Genomic DNA, 27,336 nt, shown 5'->3' with positions numbered 1-27,336 from the left:
AATTCTGGTTGTGCTTAATGATCTCGAGGCGATTTTGTGTGCTACATGTTTAGCTTTGCTTAATTATTTTTGCATTATATATGAAAAATGATCGAAAATAGGCCATTCATTGACAGTGCGCCTTATAATCCGGTGCGCCTTATAGTCCGGTGCGCCTTATATATGAAAAATGATCGAAAACAGACCATTCATTGACAGTGCGCTTTATAGTGCGGAAAATACGGTAATGGCTAAAGATTTGGGAGTGAATTGTGAGTTTGATCTGCCTTTTGACATATAAACACACAGTTTCCATGTACTGTATATCATTTCAGTTTCTGCATGGACTCCAGTGCCGTTTTAGCATTGCGGGTGCAATTTGGGTCTCGGATACACGCAAATACTTAAATATACAGGTCTAAATGGAGTCTATACCAGGACTAGTTTGAAATGCTACGGTTGAATCACCTTAAAATACACTTTTAATACACGACCAGTGAAGAGAGCACTGAGCACACGTCAAAAAGTCTTACTCGAGGTGCAAATATTGACGTTTTTGGGCATCATATCCTTCTTCAGATTCATTTTTCGTTGACCCGTGCATGTTTATAAGCCATATCTGATCACATTTGACCTTGAGCGTTACTTACGCGCTGCAGTATGGTCTCTTGTTATAGCCTTTGTAGGTCTTCATGTTTAGAGTCATTTGGCAGACCTCGCAGCTGAAGCATGATTTATGCCAGTACTGGAAGAGAAGAAACACACACACACACAGAATCAGACACTATAGGGACAATAGTTAGGTCAGCGTGGACTTTGAGCAAACTTGTATATTTAAAAGGAGAACTACTGCTGCGTTCAGGTGCTCTTCAGGAATGCGGGATTCCGAAAAGAGAAGTTCCGACTTGTTTGTGTTCGTGTGCTTTTTACCTCAGAAAGACTGGATTTTGATGTGACCAGTAACAAAATCACAGTCTTCTTCTTCTTTAACAGTTTTGTAGTCGTACGTTAGCCTTTTCCAAAGCGAAATGTTAGCCTTTTCCAAAGCGTAACGTTAGCCTTTTCCAAAGCGTAACGTTAGCTAGTCATCTTGTTTTGGACACCATTTTTACTTTAATGTTACCTAATTAAACAGTAGTGATGGGTATTTTTTTGCACAAATATGTCACTCTTATCTATGGACCACGGAGAGTAAATCCCTAAATGTAGTAAAGTTTAATTGAATCGCTCAAATGTCTAAGACAATCTAACAAATATACAATAAAAATGCCATAATCAAGTGTCAAAGCTCATCCAATTTACACAATAGTCATCAGTTGACAGCTAAAAATATATCACAGCATCTTATATTTTCCTAGATGAACATTTAAATTGAGAAAAACGTACTTGGACGTAAGTTGTCTCTACATTTTGGATGGAGTTTTGTGTATTGAGGACATAAAGCGATTTCCTTTTAGTTCGCGCCCGTACTACCTGTAATTTTCAACTTTTTCTTCATAATCTGCCCCCTGACACGCCAAAGGTACTTTACTCCCACAAAAACAAATGATTAATGAGGTTGAAATGCACCGTGGAGCCTTGTAGGTAAAGCAATAGCGCAAGTAGGCAATCAAAAAGTTACATAAGTGCACCTTTGCTTACTAATTACACCATGATCATTATACTTGAACTTTAAACTCACAAAGAAACACACTGTATCACACGAGTGCTACAAAACAAATGAGTCCTGATATTTGCATACGCCGTTGTATAGGGCCGAACAGAGCTTGTTCCTCTTTTTCAGTAAAGTTCACGGGTCGGGAAGTTTCCACGCGGCCAAAGACACTTGGGATGGACCAACGCGACACCGTCTGAATATCGTCACCGGGACAAAAATAGCAAAATGTCCGTTATTTTTGCTACTGTCGCCCACCCACCCCTTTTTCCGGACCTCCCGCTGTTCCTCGCTTCACGACCTCCTCTGCTCAGCTGGCCTCTTCTTCACAATCACAGTTGCCAAGTACGCTTCTTTAGAATGACTTTGTTTTTTGGAAGGTTTCTTGCAAATGTTTAAAGCCGCGGGTTGCGTTTTTTTTTTTCGTATTCCTTTTGCGTACTTGTGAGTGGCACTTTTACGTCATAAAAGATGTGAATTTCAGTCTTTTTCAGGTCTCTTTCTCAATATTTATTCATTATTCATTTATTTGAGCATCAGTAAAATGTGAAGACATACATAAAAGCATTCATACAGTATATTTATTGCAGAAAAACAATGACAAAATGGGATACAGCATTTATAATATACCATGAAGTTCAAGACGCTCAAAAGGAGAAGCGTTAAAATGTAATGTATTCCACGCCTCTTGTGTATTTACATAGTTATCAATGTCAACAGCTTGTGCAAAACTATTACTTTCAGTTTATGGATAATTCAGAGTCACGAAACTGTCAAAAAACGTACAAAACTGCAACTGCAAAACCACAGAACGTTCGCAGTATCTTGCAGAGATTTCTTCCTTATAATGTCTTTTAAAATGTATTACATCTCGACCTAGTTTCACGTCAATACTCGAGCTATTCCACGATTCTACGCCACAGATGGGAATACAACAACTCGCTCTCACTGTGCGTATTCTTCTCGTCTTAATAGACCAAGTAATGACTGAGACACTGCTCGTTTTAAAGCAGTTATAAATGTGAAATATACTAAACATAAGCACATCTCAATGGCATTCATTCAGCTACGACACACAATGCTTATTATTGTGTTTACTTATTTTTGTGCAACTGGGGTCGCTCGTTTTTTCAAAGGCCTGTTGCTCTCCGAGTCTGTTTCATTAGCAGGCAAAGGACATAAAAGCAGAGGAAGGGGGAGAAAAGGGGGAGAAGGAGAGGCACATTAATAGTCTCTCCCAAACTCCAGCTTACTTGCTTCATGCATTCTCCAGACACTGCAGGTGAATTAAAGATATACATTTGAAACTTCTCCTGTACTGTAGTGTAGTGTCACATGCTGTAAATGTAAGAAAAACATTGCACTACAAGTTTTTCATCATAGAAAGTTTTCATACAGAAATAAAGAGTAAAAACTGACAAAATTGCACATATTTTGGACAGTAAAATATGAAAAATGTACAGAGCCAAGTTCAAATTTCTCAGTTCATTTTGTTGACGCCAGGCTTTTAAATAGAGACTCGTCTTACCGTATTTTGGACGGTTATTTTAAAATGTGGACGGGCATTTTCTAGTGCAGGCCATTTTATTAGTAAATCTTAGAAAAAAGGGAATATTATCATTAAATTGGGCCTGGAAGCATTTGACAATAGTCCACCATTACAGTTTACTGTTTACAAGTGAAAATTTGCATGCTGCGCGCTAATCGACGAAATTTGTGTGCTTGGCTCCGATTGGCTGCCGAGCCGTGGTCTGGAGAATGCCGAAGCTATTCGTTTTTCTGCCTAGTCGGCCCCCGTACAACATTATTTGGACGAGGAGTTTTCAAATCCTATCTAAAAGCCTGGTTGAAGCATTAGTTTAGATTTAAAATTGTTGCCTCCTTTTTTAAACTTAATTTTTTTATAAATCAGGTTCAAATTCAGAGATCAGCAACTCCTTCAGTGCGTTCTGTCAAAACCGTGTTGAGTACAAGATTGTAACGTTTGGTGTGTGTGTAGGTGTGACTTTAAGCGGCTGATCTTTAAGTCTCTGTGGGATCTTAAGAAAAAATGCCTTTGAAGTTACAACGTCCCATGTAAAATGTCTGGCAGTGAGCGGATTAAATGAAGTAATAAAAGAATTTAGGAGCAGAGTGGACGATTGTGTTTCTTTCCACGTGGAACCTTACATGTTGAGAGAGCAAACTGACAAAAAAAACACTAAAATCGAAAAAGAATTGAGCCTCTACTGACCAATTCATTGACTCGACAACTAAAAGGACTACAGCACATAGAGAGAAAGGAAGCGCGAGGGAGGGAGGGACGAGAAGAAAAGGCCGTGAAGCAACGATCTGGCTGCTCCTTCTGTAATCATCAAGGGAAAAGCCGGGGCAGCGCTAAGACTTTACAGAGAGAACGAGAGAGTCCCCGTTAGCGTGGCCTCCGGGTGCATCCTGCTATAGCGCTGCCAAATGTGAAGCATTTCTCCAACACATGCTCGCGGAGAGGCCGCAGCTAAAACACGCACTGCTTTTAGGTTTCCGTACGAATGTTCGGTCGAGATAATACACATTCAGACGACCTTTTAACAATCAGAAATGTGCTAAACGTGCCTGTAAATGTATCGTTTGAGATGGGAAATGTGAATGGATCAAATAAATTAAGCGCAAAATGGCAGAAATCTCCCTTTATAACATTGTTTTGACCGTTTCAGTCATGTTTTCATTACAGACAATAGACGACGTTCTAATTTTGTATATCTCCAAAACAACTGCGCCATTATACATTTTTCTATAAGTTTCCAACCTTTACACACAAGTATACAAAAATCTCTACTCATTTACTATTATTTATGTATTAATTAAGTAGAAGTTGAAACTGAAACGAGAAAAATGTAAGAAGTGCATGCCAGAATTTCCAGTATTGCTCCAGCTTTGACAATTTTTATGACCATAAAACTTTGACATTATCACTTCAATACTATTGCTACAAAGCTATTCAAACATATGTGTTATTACAGCAGATGAAACTGAACATAGATTGTTTTGTTTGTTGTGGCAAGTCAAATTTGATGTGGTGGTGGTATTCATTTTTTCACCAGAAGTGTCTCTGACGACTCGTTGAACTAAAATGCAGTAAAGATAAATATATTTTGAATTTTGCTGAAAATTATTTTTTAAAAAGGTCATCACGGAATAGCACATTTTTTAGGTTTATAATTTCACTTCCTGTTTGTAATTGATGACATCACAGCATCACCAGCGAACACTGGGCAAAAACTCATCTGATGTAAAAAATGTATTTGACGAATAAAAATATATGAGAGCAACTTTATTTAGTTGAAATAATGTTTAGAGAGTTAAGAGAGAGTAAACAAAAAATATCTATGTGTAAATTCTGCATAAACTTTGACTGGAATTAGTGTCCCTAGTGTGATGTCACTTCCTGTCATTTTCTACAGATTTAACTAAAACCTTCTCCACAAATACCTGCTCGATTGGTGTAAAACTATATGTACGACAGGTATACATACACCAAATAAAGTCAAAATGAGAAAAACTTACACACTTTTTTCACTACAGGTACATAAACCAGTACCAGCACTAAATAATGTTACTTTTCTATTGCTACTTGTTGTGTTGTGTCCGGATGTGAAGGGCGATGTGAAGAACGCGTGAGGCTACGGTCCAACAATGTCGCGCCGTGTCTGACAGAAAGACGACTTATGTAAGAACGGGCAGTCTTTTGAAACTGTGATCGACACCATGAAACGAATGACCTTGCCACTTCAAACTGCTGACAGTGTCCAACTTGACCTCAGTGTGCGCTACATTTCAAACACGTATTCTCAGAAAATATCATGGAGGAACCCAACACAGACTTGTATTCAAAAATATGCTGGTATATCTGAAGGAATCACTCCAGACTGAGCCGTTTGTTTCAGGTAGTTAGCAGCGGGCTAATGCTAGTTTACGGATTATTGCGTGGCTATGCTAATAAACGTTAGCCTACTCGCAGACTCCAGATGACTACAACTGAAGCTTTTTCTACTACTCGCAGACAGTTTTAACGAGCCTTCTTTACAACAGTCCGGGTGTAATATTTTAGGATCAGACACAAAGTCCGTGCTCTTGAAAGATTTGTAGCCGTGTCCGGTGCAGACGGCTTGTGGACGAGGAAGTTTAGATATAAATGTCCGCAAATCTTTGTTGTGACAAGTTGTAGCTGCTTTTAAGTGTAGATAAGGATCGAAGCCTATAACTATTGTCTTCTTGAAGTATTAACCCTTTTCATTTTCAATTTTATACCCTGTTTTTCACAACTATCTAACAGCGGAGATAGGCTACAGCATGTGGAGACGTAATCAAAATGGCGGTGACAACAAGTAAGTCACGTGACCGAAACCCGTGGATATTTTCTCTTAAATGCATACAATTTACAATTACACCTCCCATTATTTTACAGGAAATTTAGACTCTTAACCTCTACAAAACAGTGAAATTACATAGGTATGTGATAGCATTCAAATTACATAGGTATGTGATAGCATTCAAATGTAGTTTTTATAGAGTCAAATTACTTCAGTTCCCCTCAATACCGCTCAATGTAATACTTGGGATGCTAACCAGCTAACCTGAACATATATAGCAAACAGAGCTTTTTATGAGTTACAAAATGCTATCAAAGTCTAAAATAATAAATGAATACAACTATTGTCACGTGCTGAAGATGGTTTGACGACAATTTCATCACGTATAAATCAACCCAACAAGCAATTCTACAGTATGGGCCAACCAAAGCTAATGCTAACATTATGCCGAATGTTATTTGGGGTGAACTTATCAGCTGAGGACTTTTGGTTCATTCCCAGCAGTGTAAATATTGACCATGGCCCTTTTAGCACGACTTAAGTTAGCCTCTAATGTTTAGCAAACCACTCTGCCTGACCCAAACCTGCTAACCCACATTCCAGCGAGGAAAAACCTGCTTCAGCATTGACCTTAATGCAGCGAACGAGACCCCCATCAAACGAACAAAGGCCCTGTTCAACCTGTTGGCGGTGAAAGGATTCCTCTGAAAGTTAATGACAAACGAATACGAATGCTCTCGGACGTGTTTGAAATGTGCACTTTGAAGAGAATTCCACAATTAAACACATAAATTCCAAATCTAGTCAACAAATAATGCCAAAAATCGCAATTTAATACTTTCTGCGCCCCATCGTATATCGCTTACTCACACATAAACCACAACCTCAATCACAGAGTATTATACCCTTCAATGTGAAACGATTACTTTGTCGACACTGTGGTATAATGTCAACAATCAGAGCCCCACCTACAACTACAGTTCCTCTAAAAATTGCTCGGTCTTAGCGCTAGCCGTTAGCATTAGCCACGCTGAGGAAGACTGTCTTTTCTTAGAAGCCGCGACTGGCTCTAGTCATCATCAGCTGGAAATATAGGACACTGCAGCAGAGACGAGGGCCTGGAAATAAAACACCACAAAAGTAACGCGCCGTCTGCATCTGCGAAACTCAAGGGCACGAGTAGAACGGCGCGTCTAAACTGTGAATACGATGCCACGGAGTGAGAGCCAAGTCTTAATTGGACGTTCTACCGTGATTGTAATCAGCAAAGCCTTGTTGTAAGACCGCGTGATGATCAAGGATGGGATGAGTGTTTGGAAATAAAATAAACCTCTGTGAAAAAGTCGCTTGCATGTGATTATTTGGAGGGGTCGGTATTCGTTCATGTAGTGGCAAAAAAACAACAACTTTTTTTTAAAATGACACGATTATGACTTGTTTAAGGTTGTGCGTTTAGTTGGATATCAATTTAGATTGAGAGTCAACCATTTCTAATAGTCAACGCGCAGCTAAACTGTTTTAACGGGTTTTGTGTCCAGATTTTGGAGGAAGAAATCTAACTTTTTGTGTTGAATAAAATGGCAGTAATCATTTCTAAACGTCTGCATTCTTTATTCAGTAAAGTAATATCAAAAGCTTTTATATTTGCTTCATAAGACGACCTTAAACGGAAGCATAAATTGTGATTGGTGAAAAAATTATTACATTTTTTTGGTCATAACGCCCTGTCTTGTGAATGTATCAACTAAATAAAATGTAACATAACTTATAATAAACAACAATAAGATGATGTAGGATCCGAGTATGTCCCACAGCCTGACGAGAGGCGATAACTGTGCTAGTTTGGGTTTTGTCGTGTATCTGCAGTGCATGAGCGTCAGTGGAGATCCAAGACGTGAGTACAAGCCTTTCATCTCGCCCTCAGTGAAGGGAAGGTTAGACCGTCCCATTCCCTGAAGCTACGGGACGTCCCACACTGTCAGCACTCCGCTCAGACTGACGAGAGACTGAGACAGAGAGAGAGAGGGGTGATAAATCAAATGCATCTAGTATCACTCCATTAACAGTATGGGAAATACATAATGTGCATGAGTGTTTTTTTGTTACAGTCTAATGACAAATATAAACGTCTACAGCTGGTTAATAATTAGTTGCCGGCGGACATCTAAGATAATAAAGCGAACGGTAATAGAAAACCAGATAAAGAACAGGAACACTGCCGGTTTCACACACATTTATGGAACTGATGTGAGTACGTGTTGAGAAAATGAAGTAGATTCTTTATTTTTGTGTGTTTTCCCCTCAAATAGTCTATTGTAAAAGCGGCACTTGAGAATGAGACTGCTGCGCACTGTCTGCACCTAATAATAAAGTATTTATGTCTCGTCAACCAGGAAGTAAGAGCTGAGAACAGCGCTCTAATTGGCTGATCTAGGGTGGTCGACCCCAGTTTCCTTTTGCCGTCGGAGCAAAAATCTGTCTAAAGTCTTGCACGAGCCCAGAAATGAATGCTTGTGAATGTTAACGATGTGCCAAAGGGTTTGTGAGAGGACAAGTTACAGATTTAAGGCAAGACACTACAGGCAAAATCTATTTTTCTCCCCTTTTTGGTCAGTTTGCACATATAGACTTTCATGTGGAAGTTGCACCTACACACACGGAACATACTGAAGTCTAAAAAAATTTAAAAAGTCTTACAATTTAAATTCAGATCTAGTTTACTCAAAGATTTGGATTTCCCAAATATGTGCAATTTTGTCTGTTTTTACACATAACTAGATCAAAACCAGATTTTAAAGAAAATTTTAATATAATTTGCTTGTATTTATGAGAGTACGCTACAAGAGAAGTTTCAAATTGATATATTTAGTTTGCCATATCTTTAACTGTTGTGGGACGTCGTTTATCTCTACACTATGAAAACAAAGACGGAGAAACAACTTGCAGCAAAACGGAAAGTATTAATTGATTTGACCTCACCTGAAAAGTACTTAGCAAAGCAAAGTCATATTTACCTTTTTGCACCATTGCGCCCCCTGACAACATCATCAGAATTAGCATGGTTTATGGCTGAGGTCTGTAATCACTGCACTTTTGCACCTTTTTTGCTACATTAGTAATACGTATAACGCTTTCTGACACTGCCATAGAGTATTTAGCATAAAGCATTAGCAGCAGCGAAAGATCAGGTTGCCGCTCGGATCTGTAACGCTTTTAAATAATAATTACTTTTCGCGCAATCTTGAAAGCAACGTTAATGGCCCATATCGGTCGAGACGGCGCCGTAAGTGCCAGAAAAAACGCGTGGCTTACAGTATAACGCAGCCCCCGGGATCGCCATCTAAAGCTTTATTATTATTGAGTAATTCAGGGGCAATTACCGTAATCTGCCACTCTGCTTTAGGATTTTCGTGTGCGCGTGTCGTGATATCCAGAAGAAACTGCACTGACGTTGCCTGGTGGAATTTAGATTGTATAGATTTAATTTTTTTTTTAAAGGCTAATTTGGCCGTATTAATTACCCAAAAATCCCACATCTGGCGGTCGCTAAAGAAGAAAATGCTACTGGTTAATTACCGCCGCACCTGGCATGATTGCAGCCAAAAGCATCTTTCCGTTGTCCTGACCTGGATTCTAGCAGACGTGCTAACCTAGCTCATGAGCAATGTGGGGTATGTAAAGTGGAATAGTGAGGGAGATTAAGCTAAACGCATACGCTGGTAAGTCACGTGTACACAGAATGAGAACATTGGCTTGATTGCGACCAAAGCCGTCTGGAAACTAGAGGATTTTAAAGTGCCCGTGACAGGTCGGACGACTCCTTGAACTGAAATGCAGTTAAGATAAAGATATTTTGAATTTAGCTAAGAATTATAAAAATGTTATCACAGAATACCACATTTTTTTAGGTTTATAATGTCACTTCCTGTTTGTAATTTATGACATCACAGTAGGAAATTATCCAAAAAAGACTGGGCAAAAACTCATCTAATGTCACAATTTATTTTATTAGGCAAATTAAAGTATATGAGAGCGATTTTATTTTGTTGAATTAATGTTTAAAGAGTCAAAAAAAACTGTTTCTTTGTGTAAATTATGCATAAACTGGAATGAATGTCCCTAGTGTGACATGTGAAATTTGTCAACGTTTTCTCCACAAATACCTACTCAATTGGTGTAAAACTATAATGTATATGTACGACAGGTATAAATGCGCCAAATACAGTCGAAATTAGAACTTCGTAAAAACCTGTCATAGGCACTTTAATATCAAAGTTTGCGGATCGCGGACATGAATATCGCGCACAACGATTATTTGTCTCACGGTCACGCGAGGCACGACCACGCCACACGCTCGGGAAAGATTTGTTACAAGCGAAGGAGAGCGCAAGTGTCACGTGATCGAACGAGCTGTAAAAGAAAAAAAATACACGAGGATGCTAGCTTTCCCGCGCGCTTATTTAGAGAACCGTTTTTGAAGTTTGCGAGCGGCAACCCTACAAAAAATCCTAACAGAAATGACATCAACCTCACAGGCTTCTCCGAACTCATGGACAGGCAAATTGGGGGTTAAAAATCTGCGTTTGTGTGTCTGTAAATTGTCGAAGAATTCACTTTATCAAAATGAAAAGACAGAGAAGGACAACGAAACATACAAAGCTCAAATTCAAGCACAGTTAACGATTCAAATCTACATCTGACAGATTTTTTAAAAGTCAAAACGGCACGTGAAAAAAAAAAAGACGTTTTGAAACCAATTACTACAGCAGCGTTACGAGACGAGCCCTGAAGTTATGCAAATGTAATTAACAAGGTGATTTCTGCACTGTAAAATGGTGGCAACAAATTTAACGGCGTAATTGTTCACGCAAAAAGGCCACGTCTTTTACACGAGCCTCTGTAACCTATCACTGACCTTTAAGCCCGTCACTGCTCAGCTTTTCATCTATACTATATTCTGGATGTATTTTAAATAATAATACTAATAATAGATATAATACTACTACTACTAATAATAATAAATCCTCCCGTTGTATATTTAAACAAGCAGCACATGTGACCTGCTCGGTTCCCATTGTTCTTTGCATAAGCCGTTGAATGGAGAAGTAAACTGAGAAGTGGTGTGTGACAGTGACCCCCGTGACTCAGCACAGGAGGCGACCGGACCCACTCCCTGCTCTGCATCAGATGAATCAGCTTTCACAAATGAAATGCACCTGCCAAAGTAAGGGAAGGTGTCTAGAGTACACAGTGTTGGAATGAAACAATGTACAAAAGTAAAAAGGACTTTTTTTTCTTTCTTTTTGTTTTTTACAGTGGATACTTTTTGCTTAAAGTGCCTATGACAGGTTTTTACGATGTTCTAATTTTGACTGCATTTGGTGTATTTATACCTGTTGTACATATAAATTCTTGTTTTACACCAATCAAGTAGGTATTTGTGGAGAAAACTTTGAAAAATCTGTAGAAAATGACAGGAAGTGACATCACACTTGGAGTCTCATTCCAGTCAAAGTTTGAACAGAATTTACACAAAGAAACACATTTTTTGACTCTCTAAATATTAATTTGACAAAATAAATTTGCTCTCTTATATTTGTATCTGAGTTTTTGGGTAATTCCTAATGTGATGTAAAAATAAACCTAAAAAATGTGCTATTCTGTGATAATTTTTTTATAATTTTTAGCTAAATTCAAAATATATTTATCTTAACTGCATTTTAGTTCAACAAGTCGTCCGACCTGTCATAGGCACTACATCCGAGGTCAAATATCTGCACAATTCGAATTCTTTAGTCGTTTGGTCGATTAATTGGCCGATGGCGATTTAGTCGACCAAAAGTTTTGGGGCAGATAAATGTGAGACTTTATTACCTTTATTACTTTCTTTAGTCAACTTTTTTTTTGTGTCAAATACAGCCCTAAATATCTGTATGTTTTTCTAACCAGACTGAAAAGTAAAGTATGGTTTGATGAGTCATTTTGAGCACGTTAATGCTTAAATATTTTGAGTTCACGCTCCAGCTCTGGGCAAACAATTATACAAATACATTTCACTAGAAAAACTGGAAGAACATGATTCAAATTGACCTTTGGTCAGATCAGCACAATTCTTTATCAAGGTGGTTCTCAAAATATATCTAATACTTTTACCATGAAGTATGTTTAAGCATGTACTGTACTTCAATACTTTTACTTCAGTAGATTTTGCTGCTACTCTTATCTGTATCTTTTACTTTTATTTAACACAACTGAGCACGTCTTAGTAACCTAAACAGAAGGAAAGCAAAACTGCACTAAAAAATGTTAAAGAGTTAATTAAATAAGCATGCAGAGTTGTTTTTTTACATAAATAAAATTGGGTACAACTTTGGCATCAAGCAGAGTAATTCATCTCCCACCACTATATAATAAAACACTACTTTGTGCCAAAAACGGGCACGTAAAACTTGGCGGTGACTTGGAATATATATCGAGCACCTTGGATTACAGTTACAGTTCTTGAGTTTAGTTCTAAAATGCAGTTCAACACAGACAGCAAAAATATGAAATTCAATCTAAATTGGATTCAGATTATGAACTGGAGTTGCACAACTGATGAGAAACTGATGTCAAATGTGTGTCTCGTCCCACCCCAAATGACAAATAATCACTTAAAATAATCTGTTAATTGTGATTTAAGTTGAAACGATAGAAGCGGACGTCTTGTTCTGGTGAGAAAATGTTAGAAGTTAGAAGCATTTCCCACCTTCGTTGAGGTTTAACACGTTTAATGGGGACGTATCCTTGGCGACGGTAGTTTATTAACAAAGACGGTTGCCAAGCAGAATGACACACAAATTTACGGGTCCGACAGAGCAACCCCGCGCGCTCCCATCCCTTCGCCGTTCCTCACAACATCACCAGCATAAGAGCAAATAAACTACCGCTATTGTTTCCCATTGTTGCTGTAAATGCCAGCACTTAACGTCAAGGGAAATTGGCTTAAGTTCAACTCGTCATTAAAATGTATTATTCGCTTTGTTCGGCACGAGCGTGCGACTTATCCGCTCTCCGCTAGTTCATCAACACCGGCTTTGGAAGGTCAAACACGCTCACGCAAACACAGAACTTCGTCCGGATGTTTCGTTACTTACTACTATTTAATAAAAAAGACTTGTCCACTGCTGCCGGAGCTCGTATTTACATTCAACACAGTATCTAAAGTACTCCATCGTGATAAAATGGATGCTTCTATGTTAGCGTTAGCATGGTCATTTTGCTAAAGGCGCACGTGTAACGTTCTGGCGCAGCGTCCACGTCACGCTCGTCTTCGCGGTGACGTTCTAGCGCTTTGAATGTTCCTCACTACGACATTAAACACATCCGTCTCTATGGGAGCAAAAGCATAGTTAAAAGGTTAGGTCTGTGGAAAGGCGCTCACTGTACGAACACATGTCTATCAAAGCATTTTATTTTTATACTAATGCTTGTTTTTGAATACGGACAGATGTGTGCACTATACCATGTTATATTGTGTAACATAAGCATAGTAAAACGATGAATGGACAATACAAATAATTGATATCCAGACTCTAAAGCGTATATGAAGAGACCTTTTATAACAAAGACAGCAACATTGTTAAATCAGAAATCAAAAATGAAATATGTCTGTTTTTCATCAATAATTCACTTAATTTGTAAATGTTCTAAATCTAGAAGCTTTCAATCACAACAGTTTGACCTCTATTTGGTCGATAATATATTTAAAAAGTCTCACTGTACAAGATAGTAACATTTCAAACGAACAGACCTGGACCTCGATTGCAAAATGGCGATTTAAAAATACTCCTTTTAAGTCAAGGTTTTAGACAATTGACTGACATTTTCAACACAAAATAATAGTACTTTCTTCAATAAACCAAGAGGTCTTCTGATAAAGTTCAAAATAATCATAAAACCGTTCAGAAAAAGATCAAATTTTGTCCTGTTTGTTTTTTTTTGTATCTCGTTTCAATTAGTTTTAGTTAATATCAGATTTTTGATATTTCTTTTGACAACTTTACAATGTACAACAGGGATAATCCTTTGACTTGTCGACCCTAGCAATAACAACAGTTTTTTTTTTTTTAAACTGTTTAAAAAGAAGTTTAAAACGTAAGAATTATACAAGGTTCTTGAAATTAAGACATTTCCAGTACCACCCGGCAGTCATTTTCAATCTAGAGCACTGGACTGAGAAGCAGGATATGCAGAACAGTGAAATTAATGACTTCTCCTATTACGCCACAAGTTTGACGCGCAACAGACAAACTGAAAGTCGAACCGTGCCTCGCAGTCACACTTCCTGGGTGCCAAAAACGACGATCACAGCGCGGTCGGGACGTTTGCATACGCTAACGTTTGCGCCGAGCCCGCCACAACGACTCACTCGGGCGCGCACAAAGTCCACAAGTATTACACATCACGGGGAGGGTAAAAAGGAAGGAAAGGGCAGTCGCTCAACCAACAAGAGCCACAGCTAAGAAGAAAAAAAGAAAAAAGAAAACGCACTTCCTGTCTTTAACATGACAAGCTCTGTTCTCGGGAATCTCACCCGCCGCACGCACACAAACGGGCCTCTATAGTTCACTTCAGGACCCGAAATGTACCCCCAAACTCAGGTGAAAGGCCCCTTCTGTGGCTGGAGGGCCGAGGTGGAGCGGGTGGAAATAATAGCCACTTGTTAGGTAAAGGTTTATGTGGTCACCAAGCCCGAGAAACAAGTTCTACTGAGGATAAAACTTTAAAACAAACTGCGTTTTACAAAACATTTACGATAACGTTGAACTTTATCTACCTCAGTGGAGTAGTACAGTAATAAAAACACTAAAATGTTCAATTCTGTCTCCTTTTTCACAGCCTAAAACATGTAATTTGACTCCAAAAAACATGACATGCTGCAGAGTATGGCTGCACAATATAGCAATACAATAATTATCGATATTATTGCAATGTTTGAATATACTTTTTGACACAATCGTTTCCACTGTGTTCATGCCTCAATGTATAAGTCAAACTAAAAAATGAACAGGGACAAAACAAACCAAATCAAGGCTGAATGTGGAAAATCGTGGGTAAAACAAGCCTTTTTAACCGTTTTCATTATACAATCAGTACATTTCTGTCAGATGGAGGAGGACTTTGGTGTTTATGTAATTATCTTAGTTGCTATAGCGATTATTGTGTAAGCCAATATTGCGGAATAGATACTTTTGAAATACACTGTGCAGCCCTGAGTTGAGCCGAACGTGGTAAATACAGATTAAAGCACATTTAGGGTACTTCAAATACCACTAAACTACAGTAGCAATGAGGGTTATCAAAATCAAAAGTATCGAAGATCAGATACTAATTGATGCTAAAACTAGTATCGAACGTATCAATGCTTTGTCGTACACACACATTATAATTTGACATAAATCGAGCCGCTATTTGTGGAGAAAACGTTGAAAACTCTGTAGAAAATGACATCACACTAAGGACACTCATTTCAGTCAAAGTTTATGCAGAATTTACACAATGAAACAGCTTTTTGACTCTTTAAAACATTAATTCAACACAAAAAAAAGTCACCCTCATAAATTTTGATTTGTCAAACAAAATTGTGACTTTAGATGAGGTTTTTGCCCAGTGTTTGCTGGCTAATTTCCTAGTGTGATGTCATCAATCCCAACCAGGAAGTAAAATTATAAACCTAAAAAATGTGTTATTCAGTGGTAACATTTAAATATTTTTTGAACAAAATTCCAAATATATTTATCGTAACTGCATTTTAGTTCAACGCGTCGTCCGACCTGTAGGGGGCACTTTAACGATACAAAACGTGACCTTTTCTGAACAGTTTGAAAATGCACTTGAGCTTTGCCTGGACTAATACAAACTCACGTGGAAAGAAAGTGCCATTATTTAGTGTTTAAAATGTCAGTCTATCATCTACAAACGTGATGATAGACTAAACAAGAGCATTTTCCATCACCACCGCAGTATGGAAATCTGCCTGGAGAATGGACACACTAGCAACGATAGCGGCACGGTCCACTACACTACACTACAAGCGCTTGCACCGGACAACGTTAAACTTTAGCACACATTTCTGGAGTCACTAAACAAACACAAAGGTCACGCGGGGTGAAATCTGGGAGGTTGTTCCGGGCTCGCCTAAAAGCGCCGTGTGTGCCGACGTGGGGGGGGGGGGGGGGGACGGCGGGGTACTACTACTACTACTACTACTACTACTACTACTACTACTACTACTACTACTACTACTACTACTACTACTACTACTACTACTACTACTACTACTACTACTACTACTACTACTACTACTACATGCCTGTAGTAGTAGCAGAAGTAGTAGCAGTAGTACAAGTAGTAGCAGTAGTACAAGTAGTAGCAGTAGTAGTACAAGTAGTAGCAGTAGCAGTAGTACAAGTAGTAGCAGTAGTACAAGTAGTAGCAGTAGTACAAGTAGTAGCAGTAGTAGTACAAGTAGTAGCAGTAGTAGTACAAGTAGTAGCAGTAGTAGTACAAGTAGTAGCAGTAGCAGTAGTACAAGTAGTAGCAGTAGTACAAGTAGTAGCAGTAGTACAAGTAGTAGCAGTAGTACAAGTAGTAGCAGTAGTACAAGTAGTAGCAGTAGTAGTACAAGTAGTAGCAGTAGCAGTAGTACAAGTAGTAGCAGTAGTACAAGTAGTAGCAGTAGTAGTACAAGTAGTACAAGTAGTAGTAGTAGTAGTACAAGTAGTAGTAGTACAAGTAGTAGTAGTACAAGTAGTAGTACAAGTAGTAGCAGTAGTACAAGTAGTAGCAGTAGCAGTAGCAGTAGAAAAAAAAAGGCCCTGCACAAGAAGGTATAGAGTCCTGATTTGTAGATTTAACCATTGACACAAGAGATGATTGGTTGAAGTCTTTTCTTTAAATATTGTACTGGTTTTCACACGTAAACCGTCGTATGTTCCACAGCTCTACGTCTCACATCTTTGCCCCGGGATGGGCCACGTCGCTGACCCCCACTGGGGAAAGCATTAGTCACGATCATATCAACGCAACATCGCAATAAGCGTCGTCCCGGAGAGTGCTGATGCTACTTAAGATAATGTGCTTTGTGCGTCCTTTCTCCACCTTCTCTCTGACGACAGATAAACCCCAGAACGAAGACGAGGATCGATCTCCAGCGCAAACACGTCTCCATTAGACAAATACTCAAAGCGCCTTTCACGTCAGACTTGAGGCAATCTACGTGAACAATATCGCCACAAATTGACATGTTGAGGAGTCGGGAAAATGCGCTTTGGGTGAAGTTGCACGTCGCGATAAACCTACGGCTACGTCTGATGAGATTACGCCACCTTTGATCTGATATCAAGACGCGTTCTTTGATTGCCGAACTGCTTTAATCATCCGCGACTTGGATTAGCGGGCGATTCGGACGTACGCACCAGTCTACGCAACAACAAAAAACAAAAAAAAGAGAAGCAGCAGCACGTACAACAGCCACACGTTGCACTTGTTGTAGCCAGACGCTCGGGTTACGGGTAGATTAACGCGGAATGTACCCACGAATCGCGACAGTTTGACCGTAGTGAAAGCTCCGGTGGGCGTCGGTGTCTTTTCAAAGCGGTTTTTTACACACGTATCAAGGCCCCGCACCAGGCACGTCTCCCGTTCTGTCGGGAGGAGGAAACGGCGCACTGCTCGGCGTTTCTATCACGCCCATAAGCCCTCAAGTACGGCGGTTTGATTTGTGTGTGTGTTTGTTTTTTGCGTGTTGCACAAGTTGGGTGTTTTTTTCATTGTCCCCCGTAAATCAATCCCCGCAGAAGGGTGTGCTACGGCGCGTTTTCGGGGCGCTTCTTTCTTCCTTCCGTCCTTCGCAGACGTGTGTTAGCCGTTAGCCTTTACCCCCGTGCTAACCGTGTACCTGTGCTGCCGAATTCATTCACAAAACCCCACAAAAAAAACGTACTTTGGGTGTGATTCTTTTTTATTTTGAAGTGCGAGTAACGCGTAAACGTATCCGGGGACGCGCGTGGCGGGTTCCGAACGGAGCTTAAGCGGTCAAATAAATGAAAATAATACAATAATGAATTTAAAAAAAGCGTCTTTGGTCGTGTGGCGCTCTCCTTCCTTACCTTGTCCAGACAGTTGAGCTTCTCCACGGGGTAAACCACTCGATTACATCTGCCACACATCGGATTCATGTTGAGGCGCGCGCTCTTGTAGCCTGGCTAGCACGAGGAAAAAGCCCACGACGGGGTTTTTGGTGCGTAAAAAAAAAAAGCCCACTTCGTCACGCGGCGGTGCGCTTCGAACGACCACCTAATGATACTGCACGCGCCTGCGATCGGTGGCGGAGCGGCTCTGGGATCTCGCGGCGCGGGGCAGAATCCAGGAGGAGGTTGTGTTGTGGTGGAAGCCGCACAGCTGGCTGTCAGTCCTCCAGAAGCAGACACGGACACACGCGCGCTCTCGCCGCTCCCTCCGCTCACTCCGGAACGCGCGTGCACGAGGAGGAGGGGGAAGAGGAGGAAGGACCGGAGAGGAAGGGGAGGAGGAAGAGGAGGGGGAAGAGGAGGAAGGACCGGAGAGGAAGGGGAGGAGGAAGAGGAGGGGGAAGAGGAGGAAGGACCGGAGAGGGGGGGAGGAGGAAGAAGAGGGGGAAGAGGAGGAAGGACCGGAGAGGAGGAAGAGGAGGAGGGGGGAAGAAGAGGAGGAGGAGGAGGAAGAAGAGGAGGAGGAAGGACCGGTGAGGAAGGGGAGGAGGAAGAGGAGGAGGGGAGAGGATGAAGAAAATGAGGAAGAGGAGGAGAAAGAAGATGAGGGGGGAGGGAGAGGAGAAGGAAGAGGGGGAGGAGAAGGAAGAGGAGTGGGGAGGAGGCGGGGGAGGAGAAGGAGGAGAAGGAAGAGGGGGAGAGGAGAAGGAAGAGGAGGAGGAGGGGGGGAGATGAAGGGGGGGAAGGAGGAGGAGAAGGAAGAGGGGGGAGAGAAGGAAGAGAGGGAGATGAAGGGGGGGAGGAGGAGGAGAAGGTCCAGTTGGTCTTTTTCCACTTTCTCAATACAATTAAAAGAATTTCTAACGTTTCAAGCATTTAAATCGTGCCCATAAGCGCAGACTACGGACGACAGGGGGCGACACTGACCACGATCTGACCATAAGTCGCGCGGTTTGCGTCGTAGACAGTGTGCGCGTGGATTTTTTGTTAGATTTGTAGTGTTTTTTGCAAATCTACCTCAATTATCCCGTCCAAATTGAATCTACACATCTGCCACGTTCACCGCGCTCACGTCCCACGTCGCGCCGAAGCCCAATACGTTTGAGAACAGCGCCCCCTGCTGACTAAAAGACTGAACTGCGCCGTTGTAGTTTGGAAGTGGAAGAAGTACTGTACTGGGTTTTTTATTAAAAAAAAAGCACAGATATAGGCGCAAAACATGTTCAAGTAAAAGTATCACATCAAACAAAAACATCTACTTAAGCCTGCTAAAAATGCAGTTTGTCTTTAAGAGTAATAAAATAAAAGCAGTTCACGCACATTTTGAGAACCGTTACAGTGTTGAATGTAGTGACACCGATGTTGAAAGAATTATGCAGGTTTTTTTTAAACTAGCTATTTGAATTGGTTTCTTGATTTTGCAAGTGAATTCTAAACCTATTTTGTTTTTTATTTTGCTCAAAGCCTTGGAACTCAAAACCAGGATGGCAGGATGTCACTGTGAGCGCACTTAAAAGAAAAGAACTCACAAAACCATGTGGAAAGTGCTTTGTCCTTTCAGTCCAGTTTTAAAAGTACTTATACCTGTTCCGATGTAGTAAAAAGTATCCACTGTAAAATTGACCTAAATCCACTAAAGATATTTTAAATGTCAAAAGACCAATGTACATGAATAACTTTGCACATTTTATTCCACAAAATCAAAAATACAAATTGAACATTACACATTTTAAAACAAATTCATGACGGTTCGACAAAAGTAACAAAATGAGGAAGAACAAGTCGAGATTATTGCATAGTGTGAAAAAAAAGTGATTGCGATTCAAAGGCGCATTGCATAATGTTGCCGGCAAAGGGTGTGCCAACTGTCTGTTTCTGTTTCCATGGAGATGTCATGTCAGTATGGCTTTAAACTTACCTACTGTATCTCCAGTCTGATCTGTGGAAAGGCGACCACGCTCACATTGAGAGTGCATGTGTTTTCAAGGGAAGTTTGCTGCGGAACGTCTGGGAAAAGCACATTAAAAATCTCCAACTTCAAAGTAATAGTACTCAAGTAGAAGTACAAAGCTGTGGTTCAAGAAAGTACTCGAGCGTCAAAAAAGTATTGTACATGTGATTTTAAATGAATGCAATTGGAGTGACAAAAAATCTGGTGTTTTCAAAGGACGGACACAAAAACGAGGAAAACTAAATCATATCTGAAGGAGCGGCGCAGGAAACACAAATGTTCAAATCATTTCGTACCGTCAAAATAAAGCTTCAGTCACTTGTAGATTTGCTCACCGCGGGAAGAGGAACCAACACGTTTACTCAAGAAAAAGGCTGTTACTTCAATAACAAATGTTACTCAAGTAGGAGTAAAAGTACAGTGACAATTTCCTGAAAGTGTAAAGAGTACCGTATTTTCCGCACTATAAGGCGCACCGGACTATAAGGCGCATTAAGCGAAACAAAACGTGTACCACACTAAATCACTTCGAGGTCATTAAGCACAACCAGAATTAATCCATATATAAGGCGCACTGGAATATAAGGTGCACTGTAATTTTTGGAGAAAATGTAAGGCTTTTAAGTGCGCCTTATAGTGCAGAGAATACGGTAAATGTCACAGAGTACTGCCCCAGCGATAGAAACCCCACCACCACCAGAATAATTACGCAGTACACCTTTAACTTTATATACACAATATTTACATTTATAATAAACTTCATACTTCAGTGGTTAATCACGTTGTTTTAAACTTTTACCCTTCAGCCCAAGATGTTTTTTTCTATAGTAGACCATCTTAAGATGTTATATTTCCCTTCAAATATTGCTGCAGTAACGTTATTTCTGCCACTGAGGAAGTACTTTTTTTTGTGCCGGAGATTTACAAAATACAAACGGTACAAAGTTTTGCAACGTGTGACTCATAATCCTCCACGATGCGAGTCCCGTGTGCTTTGGGCGACTGGAGCTTTCCCCGTTTGCCGGGTTTCAACGGGGTCCGGCCTCCACGATGGAGTCCTTCTCGTTCCCGTCGCCCTCCATCTCTGTGTAGCCGGGTTTTTGGTTCTGAAACTTCAGCGCTGGCCAGTAACTGCTCCTCCGCTGGGGTGGGGGGAGAAAGCAAACGCAAAAAACTGTTACTAGTGCTGTGTTTTAGCCGATGTTCACCGCGGTTACGGGTTTACCTGGATGTGGTAAAGACCTGAATGTGGCAAAGAGGCTGGGTAGCAGTTGATGAAGACGGCCACAACGACCAGGGACAAAATCAACACCAACGCCACGATGATGCCGGCGATCAGGGCCAAATTCGGCTGTTCTTTCTTATTTGAGTCACTTTTTATTTCTGAAAAAGAAAAGGCAAAGGTGTACATAGGTTTTCCCAACCTGAATTACCGTATTTTCAGGACTATAAGTCGCAACAGCCAAAAAATGCATAATAGAGAAGAAAAAAACATGCATAAGTCGCTCTGGAGTATGAAATGCGGTTGCAAGTGTGAAAATAACAAATAATATCACATATAAGTCGCTCCGGAGTATAAGTATATAAGTATAAATATAAGTATAAGTCGCACCCCGGCCAAAACTATGAAAAAAGGTGTGACTTATAGTTTGGAAAATACGGTATTATTATTAATATTATTATTATTATATGTATTATTATGACATACTTTATAATTGTTTTTATATTTAATGTCATTATTACTATTTTTCAATTTAACAACACATAAATAAACACACTGAAGACCAGAGAGAAAACAGACAGAAAATCAAAAAACGTAGACATCTAGCAAATAATAAGGAAAAATGAATTATTATGACACACTTTAACATGGGATGAACACTTTTCCTCCAAAATATCGAGTGAATGTTAAAATCAATACAGAAAAATCTCATTTGGTGGGACATTTCTTTTAATAATAAACACTAAAGTTACAGTATATGAATTCAAGCTCGATGTCAAGTATTATTATCAACCACATTTTAAAATAACTCACCTTTTCCAGTTTTTAGTATATTTTTCGTCCCGTCTGCAGCTCCTGAATGAAATGATGAAACCTTAGTTTAATCTGCACCAGTAAAGAGTCTTTTCACAGTCAATAACCGGCCCTTCTTTACCGTCCTTCTTGCAGCCATTTTGCAGAGTTGTGGTCCCACTCTTGCCCTCACTCTTGCCCTCACTCTTGCCCTCACTCTTGCCCTCACTCTTGCCCTCACTCTTGCCCTCACTCTTGCCCTCACTCTTGCCCTCACTCTTGCCCTCACGCTTTCCGTCATTCTCCGAGGTAACAGACGGATCGACAGAGGTCTCATCCCTGGAATAATCTTTGCAGGAAACATCTTCGCTCTGCAATGAATAAATCAGTGAAGTGCACGTCAGCGATCGGATAATAAACCATTGTTAGTGACCATCTTTTCGAATCGTGTACCTCCTCAAAACAAGCAAAGTCCAGCCATTCCTGCCTGTGTCGGTCCATGCCGTCGGAGCACCTTGAGTGCAGAACATTTGAACATTAAATACACGTTAAATACTCGAAATACTTGAAAGTGTCCAAATCACCTCTGGAGCACGTGGCACCAGCTACAACCCAACGACTCGTCCGCAGCGTGGCAAAGCTCACAGCTGTTGTGTCGCAAACATGCTGAAAACAGTCACATTAAAAGGTGGTAAATGTTACAGTGACGTGTTCATGCTGTGCACAGACAAGTGTGGAACTTACTGGGAAGTGCAGTGAACTCAATAGCAGAGTTGTTTTTAATGTTAGATGGTGCAATTGTGACCCTGTGGTACTCGTAAATGGTCTGTTTTCCATCTGTAACACACAAAATGACACAATCTTAAACAGTGTTTTCTGCTAAACGAACAAGAACGAGGACAGATTAAATCCAACAGCTGCTCAGTCTGGTCTGGTTCATGAACTTCTGTACATTTTTGGAGAACACTGGTCTCAGTTCACCTTTTATGATACTGGTTCAACTTGTACATTTGTTGGAAATTCTGATTTGATTAATTTAGAGTCACTGATCCCTAATTTCTCTTCCTTATTTAGCCATGCATATTGTTTATCTTTCGGTCTTTCGATCTTTTGGAATCAAATCAGGATTTATTTGATTTGATTATTTATACAGGGAAAACCTAATGAGAAAAGATCTCTTTTTCATGGATCCCTGTTAAAACACAACAAAATAAACAACAAACAAACACAGGATATTAAAACCGCGGGTAGGCCAGCGCTTTAAAATCATTAAAAGACACTGACCTGGCGCTGGAGCTGTGGATGAAGTGACCATGAAGGCGTCAGACAGCCCCACCTTCAATGGATGGTCCGCAGAGCTAATCTTATCTAATGACAGAGGTATCTAAGACAAAACACATTATTATTATTTTGCTTATGTTATTTATGTTATTTTAATTATTCAATTAAATTGAATTTATTGAATTTATTTTGTTTGTTTAATTTATTTAGTTTAATTTAATTTATTCAATTTATTTTGTTTATTTAGTTTAATTTAATTTATTTTGTTTGTTTTATTTGCACAGTCAGAATGATTATATTTACTTATTACATTATTTATTGCTTGTAAATGCCATCTTGCTCATTGAAAAGTAAGCTTTAATTGAAAACATACAAAGGGATTAATTTTGCTTTACGTACTTTCAATAGATATAATTTGTATATATTTCAAAATAAATAAATAAAAAGTAAGAAGCTAAAATTCTTTTTCTTTTTTAAGTATTACCATTTATAATAACTCTCCAACTCAACAGGAACCATAATAAGGAAGTTAACGACGATTTTAGGGTAATTTTCACATCGTCGTGCCACACCCCTGCCTTCGGGCGTCGCCGCTTTCTGATCTATAAAGAACACGCGCGTCTTACCTCTTTGTAACTGAACGATATAGTCCCGGATTTGTGGAGCGCGGTCTGGAACGTGAACGCGCCGTCCTTCTCTCTGCCCTGGAGTCGCACTTTCCCCCACTGGACCACAAACACCTCACCTGGAAAAGGCACTAGAAATGATCCAACCGTGAGAAAAATACACCGACCTCTCGACGTATTGAACTCTACCGTTGTCCAGATATTGAACGGTGGAGTCTTTGGAGAAGCTGGGGTCAAAGTTGGCCATCAGAGGAGCGACGTACTGGGTGGAGGTCAGCATGCGGTGTGTAACGTCGCCCATGAAGATAAAGCCTTGCAAATGTGCGGCGGGAGAACAAAAACACTGCATTTCAGTACTCGACAAATCAATACCATGAACGCAGAATACACGCTTACGTCTTAATACTACAAATACTACTACTGCGATTAATATGGCTAGTTCTACAGCTACTATAACGCCAGCACATCGGCAACGAGATTAGAAACGCCTTCGCACCTTTATTACGGTTAGATCAGCATCCGTTAAGATTTGACACTACCGTATTTTCCGGACTATAAGTTGCACCTTTTTTCATAGTTTTGGCCGGGGTACGACTTATACTTATATTTATACTTATATACTTATACTCTGGGGCGTCTTATATGTGATATTATTTGTTATTTTCACACTTGCAACCTTATTTCGTAGTCCAGTGCAACTTTTACATGTTTTTTTCTTCTCAATTATACATTTTTTGGCTGGTGCGACTTTATACTTTGGTGCAACTTATAGTCTGGAAAATACGGTATTTGTTTGTAGCTGTGCATATGACAAAACCGATTTTATGCATGCGCTTCTCTTTTAAAGTTGAGTGTATAAAGTGTTACGTTTATATTTTTGTTGTTTCTATGTTTTTATTTGTTTCTATTGTGATTTTAAGGCACCTTTTCTCATTACCATATTTTCCGGACTATAAGTTGCACCTTTTTTCATAGTTTTGGCCAGGGTGCGACTTATACTTATATCTATACTTATATACTTATATACTTATACACCGGAGCGACTTTTATGTGATATTATTTGTTATTTTCCCACTTGCAACCGCATTTCATACTCCAGTGCGACTTATATATGTTTTTTTCTTCTCTATTATGTATTTTTTGGTTGGTCCGACTTATACTCCAGTGCGACTTATAGTCCGGAAAATACGTTATTTTGAATTACTTAGCTTGATTTATTTTACATTTGCCTGCCAATAACCTAATAAATGATACAATATGTGATGCATTCCAAACATTCACAGATGCTGATGGAAAAGTCGGTAGGTGATTTTAACTGACGGTGTTTTGACGTTTTGATCTTTAGATATATAAGATAATATATATATGACGAAACGTAAATATTTAGCGGTGTCGTGTCTTTGCGTGCGCGACTTACGGTCGAATTTGAGCACGAATCTGTCACAAACATCAGAAAGGTCAAACCAGCATCTTCCAAAAAATGAATCAAGGAACCTACCTCCTGTTGCTATGGTTATCTGCCTCAGGAAATGACCGTAAAAGGGAAAGTCAAACGACAGGACCACCCTCTGGACAAAAGGAAATCACCATTTTTCATTAGGAATCTTGTCTTTGTAACTCGTTAAATGTAAAGTTTATTATAGTTGATGGGCATGTCAGTAAATATGGACCTTATTAGAACATATATCTGTTGAAATGTTTATGTATTTACAGTGTTTTAATGCTACTTTGCACCTCGTTGTGCAGTTCGCTGTCCTCAAACCACAGCAGCTCTTTGCGCGGCCGAGGTCAGGACTGGGCAAGGCTCCTCTGGCAGTTTGGACCACGTTCATTTTGGCTTTGCTTTCGAGACATTACAAGCGTGGGACGGAGAAGCGGGACGTTGGCGAGGCAGTTTTGACAGTCTGATTCATGATCCCTGTTTACGCACGTTGTCACCGGCTATTATCTGCGCGTACGGGATGTAATGTTTTGGCGGGCACGGCCTGGTTTGATGAATCACAAACTTGTTGCGAGGGTGAACTTGATTTTTGTGCAACAGAAGACTGAAAAACAGTACGGCATCTTAGTGAGACTACAAAACCTCGTCTGGAGTGGTGTCCAACTTGATTTGAGATAAAAAACTAAATTATAAACATGCATAACCCTAAATCAAGCTAGATTATAGTTTTGTGGATCGCATGCATTACAAATATGGCAGTTCCTTGCTGTTGTAGTTTAGGAATCCAACGTTAGTAACAACTATTCTGTAAATCAATGAATGAAAAGGGTGTAAATATTTGATACTTTAGATAACATTGATCAATAACTGGAATAATTGATCTGCTTCAGGTGTTTCTCTGCAGTTTTAGTCTATTTTGTGCCCATTTTTGTTCTCTTTTGGGTGAGTTCTCAGGTTTTGACCAGTGAAGCTGTTGTTTAGCTCTGTTACAGCCCGGGTTTAGTCTTAATTCAGACCTGAAATAGTCCTATTATACCTGTTTTTTGAGCTGGTTGTAAGTGAGGCCTTATGAAAAGTATGAAAAGTTTGAGATTGTGCAAATATAACACACTTACCGCCGCTTGTTTGTGTGCGTTCGAGAGGATGCCGTGGACTCTGACTTGCCCATGTCTGAGGTCACCCATGTCCACCCAAAGGTCCCGTGTGCGCTGGTCGTTTGGGCCAAAACTCCTCCACGTGTAATACTTCCCCGAATCCTCCTACAGGACAGAAAGAGCCCAAAGTTTGCCAACAGACACACAATAAAATCCACTAAATTACACCTCGTCACATGTGAATACACGCGAGTTTTCCATACGACGGCAGCATTTAGACACGTAAAAAACTCAAATTACACAGTTAATGCCTCGAATAATTGCTGTCATACGGAATAAAGGTATACAGGGCTCACCACTGTGCGCGTGGCGTTGTTTGGCAGCGTCTCAATGGTCACGCCAGGGCCCAAAACGGCTCTGTTTACCCTGCGAGGTCCGGCAGGTGGACTCCGGGCAGCGTCGACCCCGCCCTCACCCCCGCTTGACCCGCCGCGGTGCCTCATGTGGAATTCGCCTGAACAAAACAAAACAAATCACGTTGGAAAGCTCTAAACATTTTCAAACTTAAAACTAGAATGATTGTGCTCTGATGACAAACAAGTGCAGATAAACATTTCCCAAGAATAATATTGTGTTGCTGTGGTTCGGCGCTAGAGGAGATTTGTTTTGAGTCGGTTTGTGTTGTAACTAGTCAAAATAAAAGAGTAAGTAACT

At 40.0% G+C, this 27,336-nt stretch overlaps 2 protein-coding genes across 2 annotated transcripts in view; both read right to left on the bottom strand.

Moving 5' to 3' along the window:
- Positions 1–18,259, bottom strand: part of LOC140358229 (LIM and SH3 domain protein 1-like) — a 48,606-nt gene extending 30,347 nt beyond the window's left edge. The window contains exons 1-2 of the mRNA XM_072442941.1: positions 18,135–18,259; positions 630–724 (exon numbers count right to left, since the gene is read on the bottom strand). Coding sequence (XP_072299042.1) covers positions 630–724; positions 18,135–18,203 — 164 coding nt within the window. The 5' untranslated portion in view covers positions 18,204–18,259. The remainder of the gene's footprint in view (positions 1–629; positions 725–18,134) is intronic.
- Positions 18,260–21,190: 2,931 nt separating this feature from the next.
- On the bottom strand, positions 21,191–27,125 carry LOC140357781 (plexin domain-containing protein 1-like). Its single transcript, XM_072442298.1, has 13 exons — positions 26,979–27,125; positions 26,644–26,787; positions 25,586–25,655; positions 24,277–24,399; positions 24,088–24,206; positions 23,465–23,564; positions 22,925–23,017; positions 22,765–22,846; positions 22,634–22,694; positions 22,323–22,551; positions 22,202–22,243; positions 21,392–21,549; positions 21,191–21,308 (listed from the first exon to the last, which is right to left on the bottom strand). The coding sequence occupies exons 1-13, from the start codon at positions 27,123–27,125 to the stop codon at positions 21,195–21,197; spliced, it is 1,482 nt and encodes a 493-aa protein (XP_072298399.1). The 3' UTR covers positions 21,191–21,194.
- Between the last annotated feature and the right edge of the window lie 211 nt (positions 27,126–27,336).

The sequence above is a fragment of the Eucyclogobius newberryi genome, unplaced genomic scaffold (genome assembly GCF_026437365.1).
Source record: "Eucyclogobius newberryi isolate DKJ021-1_F unplaced genomic scaffold, fEucNew1.0.hap1 SCAF_13, whole genome shotgun sequence".
In the NCBI taxonomy this organism is placed as follows: Eukaryota; Metazoa; Chordata; class Actinopteri; order Gobiiformes; family Gobiidae; genus Eucyclogobius; species Eucyclogobius newberryi.
The sequence above is the reverse complement of the archived record's forward strand: the minus strand, read 5'-3'. Positions and strand labels throughout refer to the sequence as shown.

Coding starts and splice junctions, on each gene's coding strand:
- LOC140357781 (XM_072442298.1), bottom strand. CDS start 27,125: ATGAGGCACCGCGGCGGGTCAAGCGGGGGTGAGGGCGGGGTCGACGCT. Junction 23,565..24,087: donor TATCGTTCAGTTACAAAGAG/GTAAGACGCGCG, acceptor GTTTTGTCTTAG/ATACCTCTGTCATTAGATAA. Junction 21,309..21,391: donor CAGGTCTTTACCACATCCAG/GTAAACCCGTAA, acceptor CCCCCACCCCAG/CGGAGGAGCAGTTACTGGCC.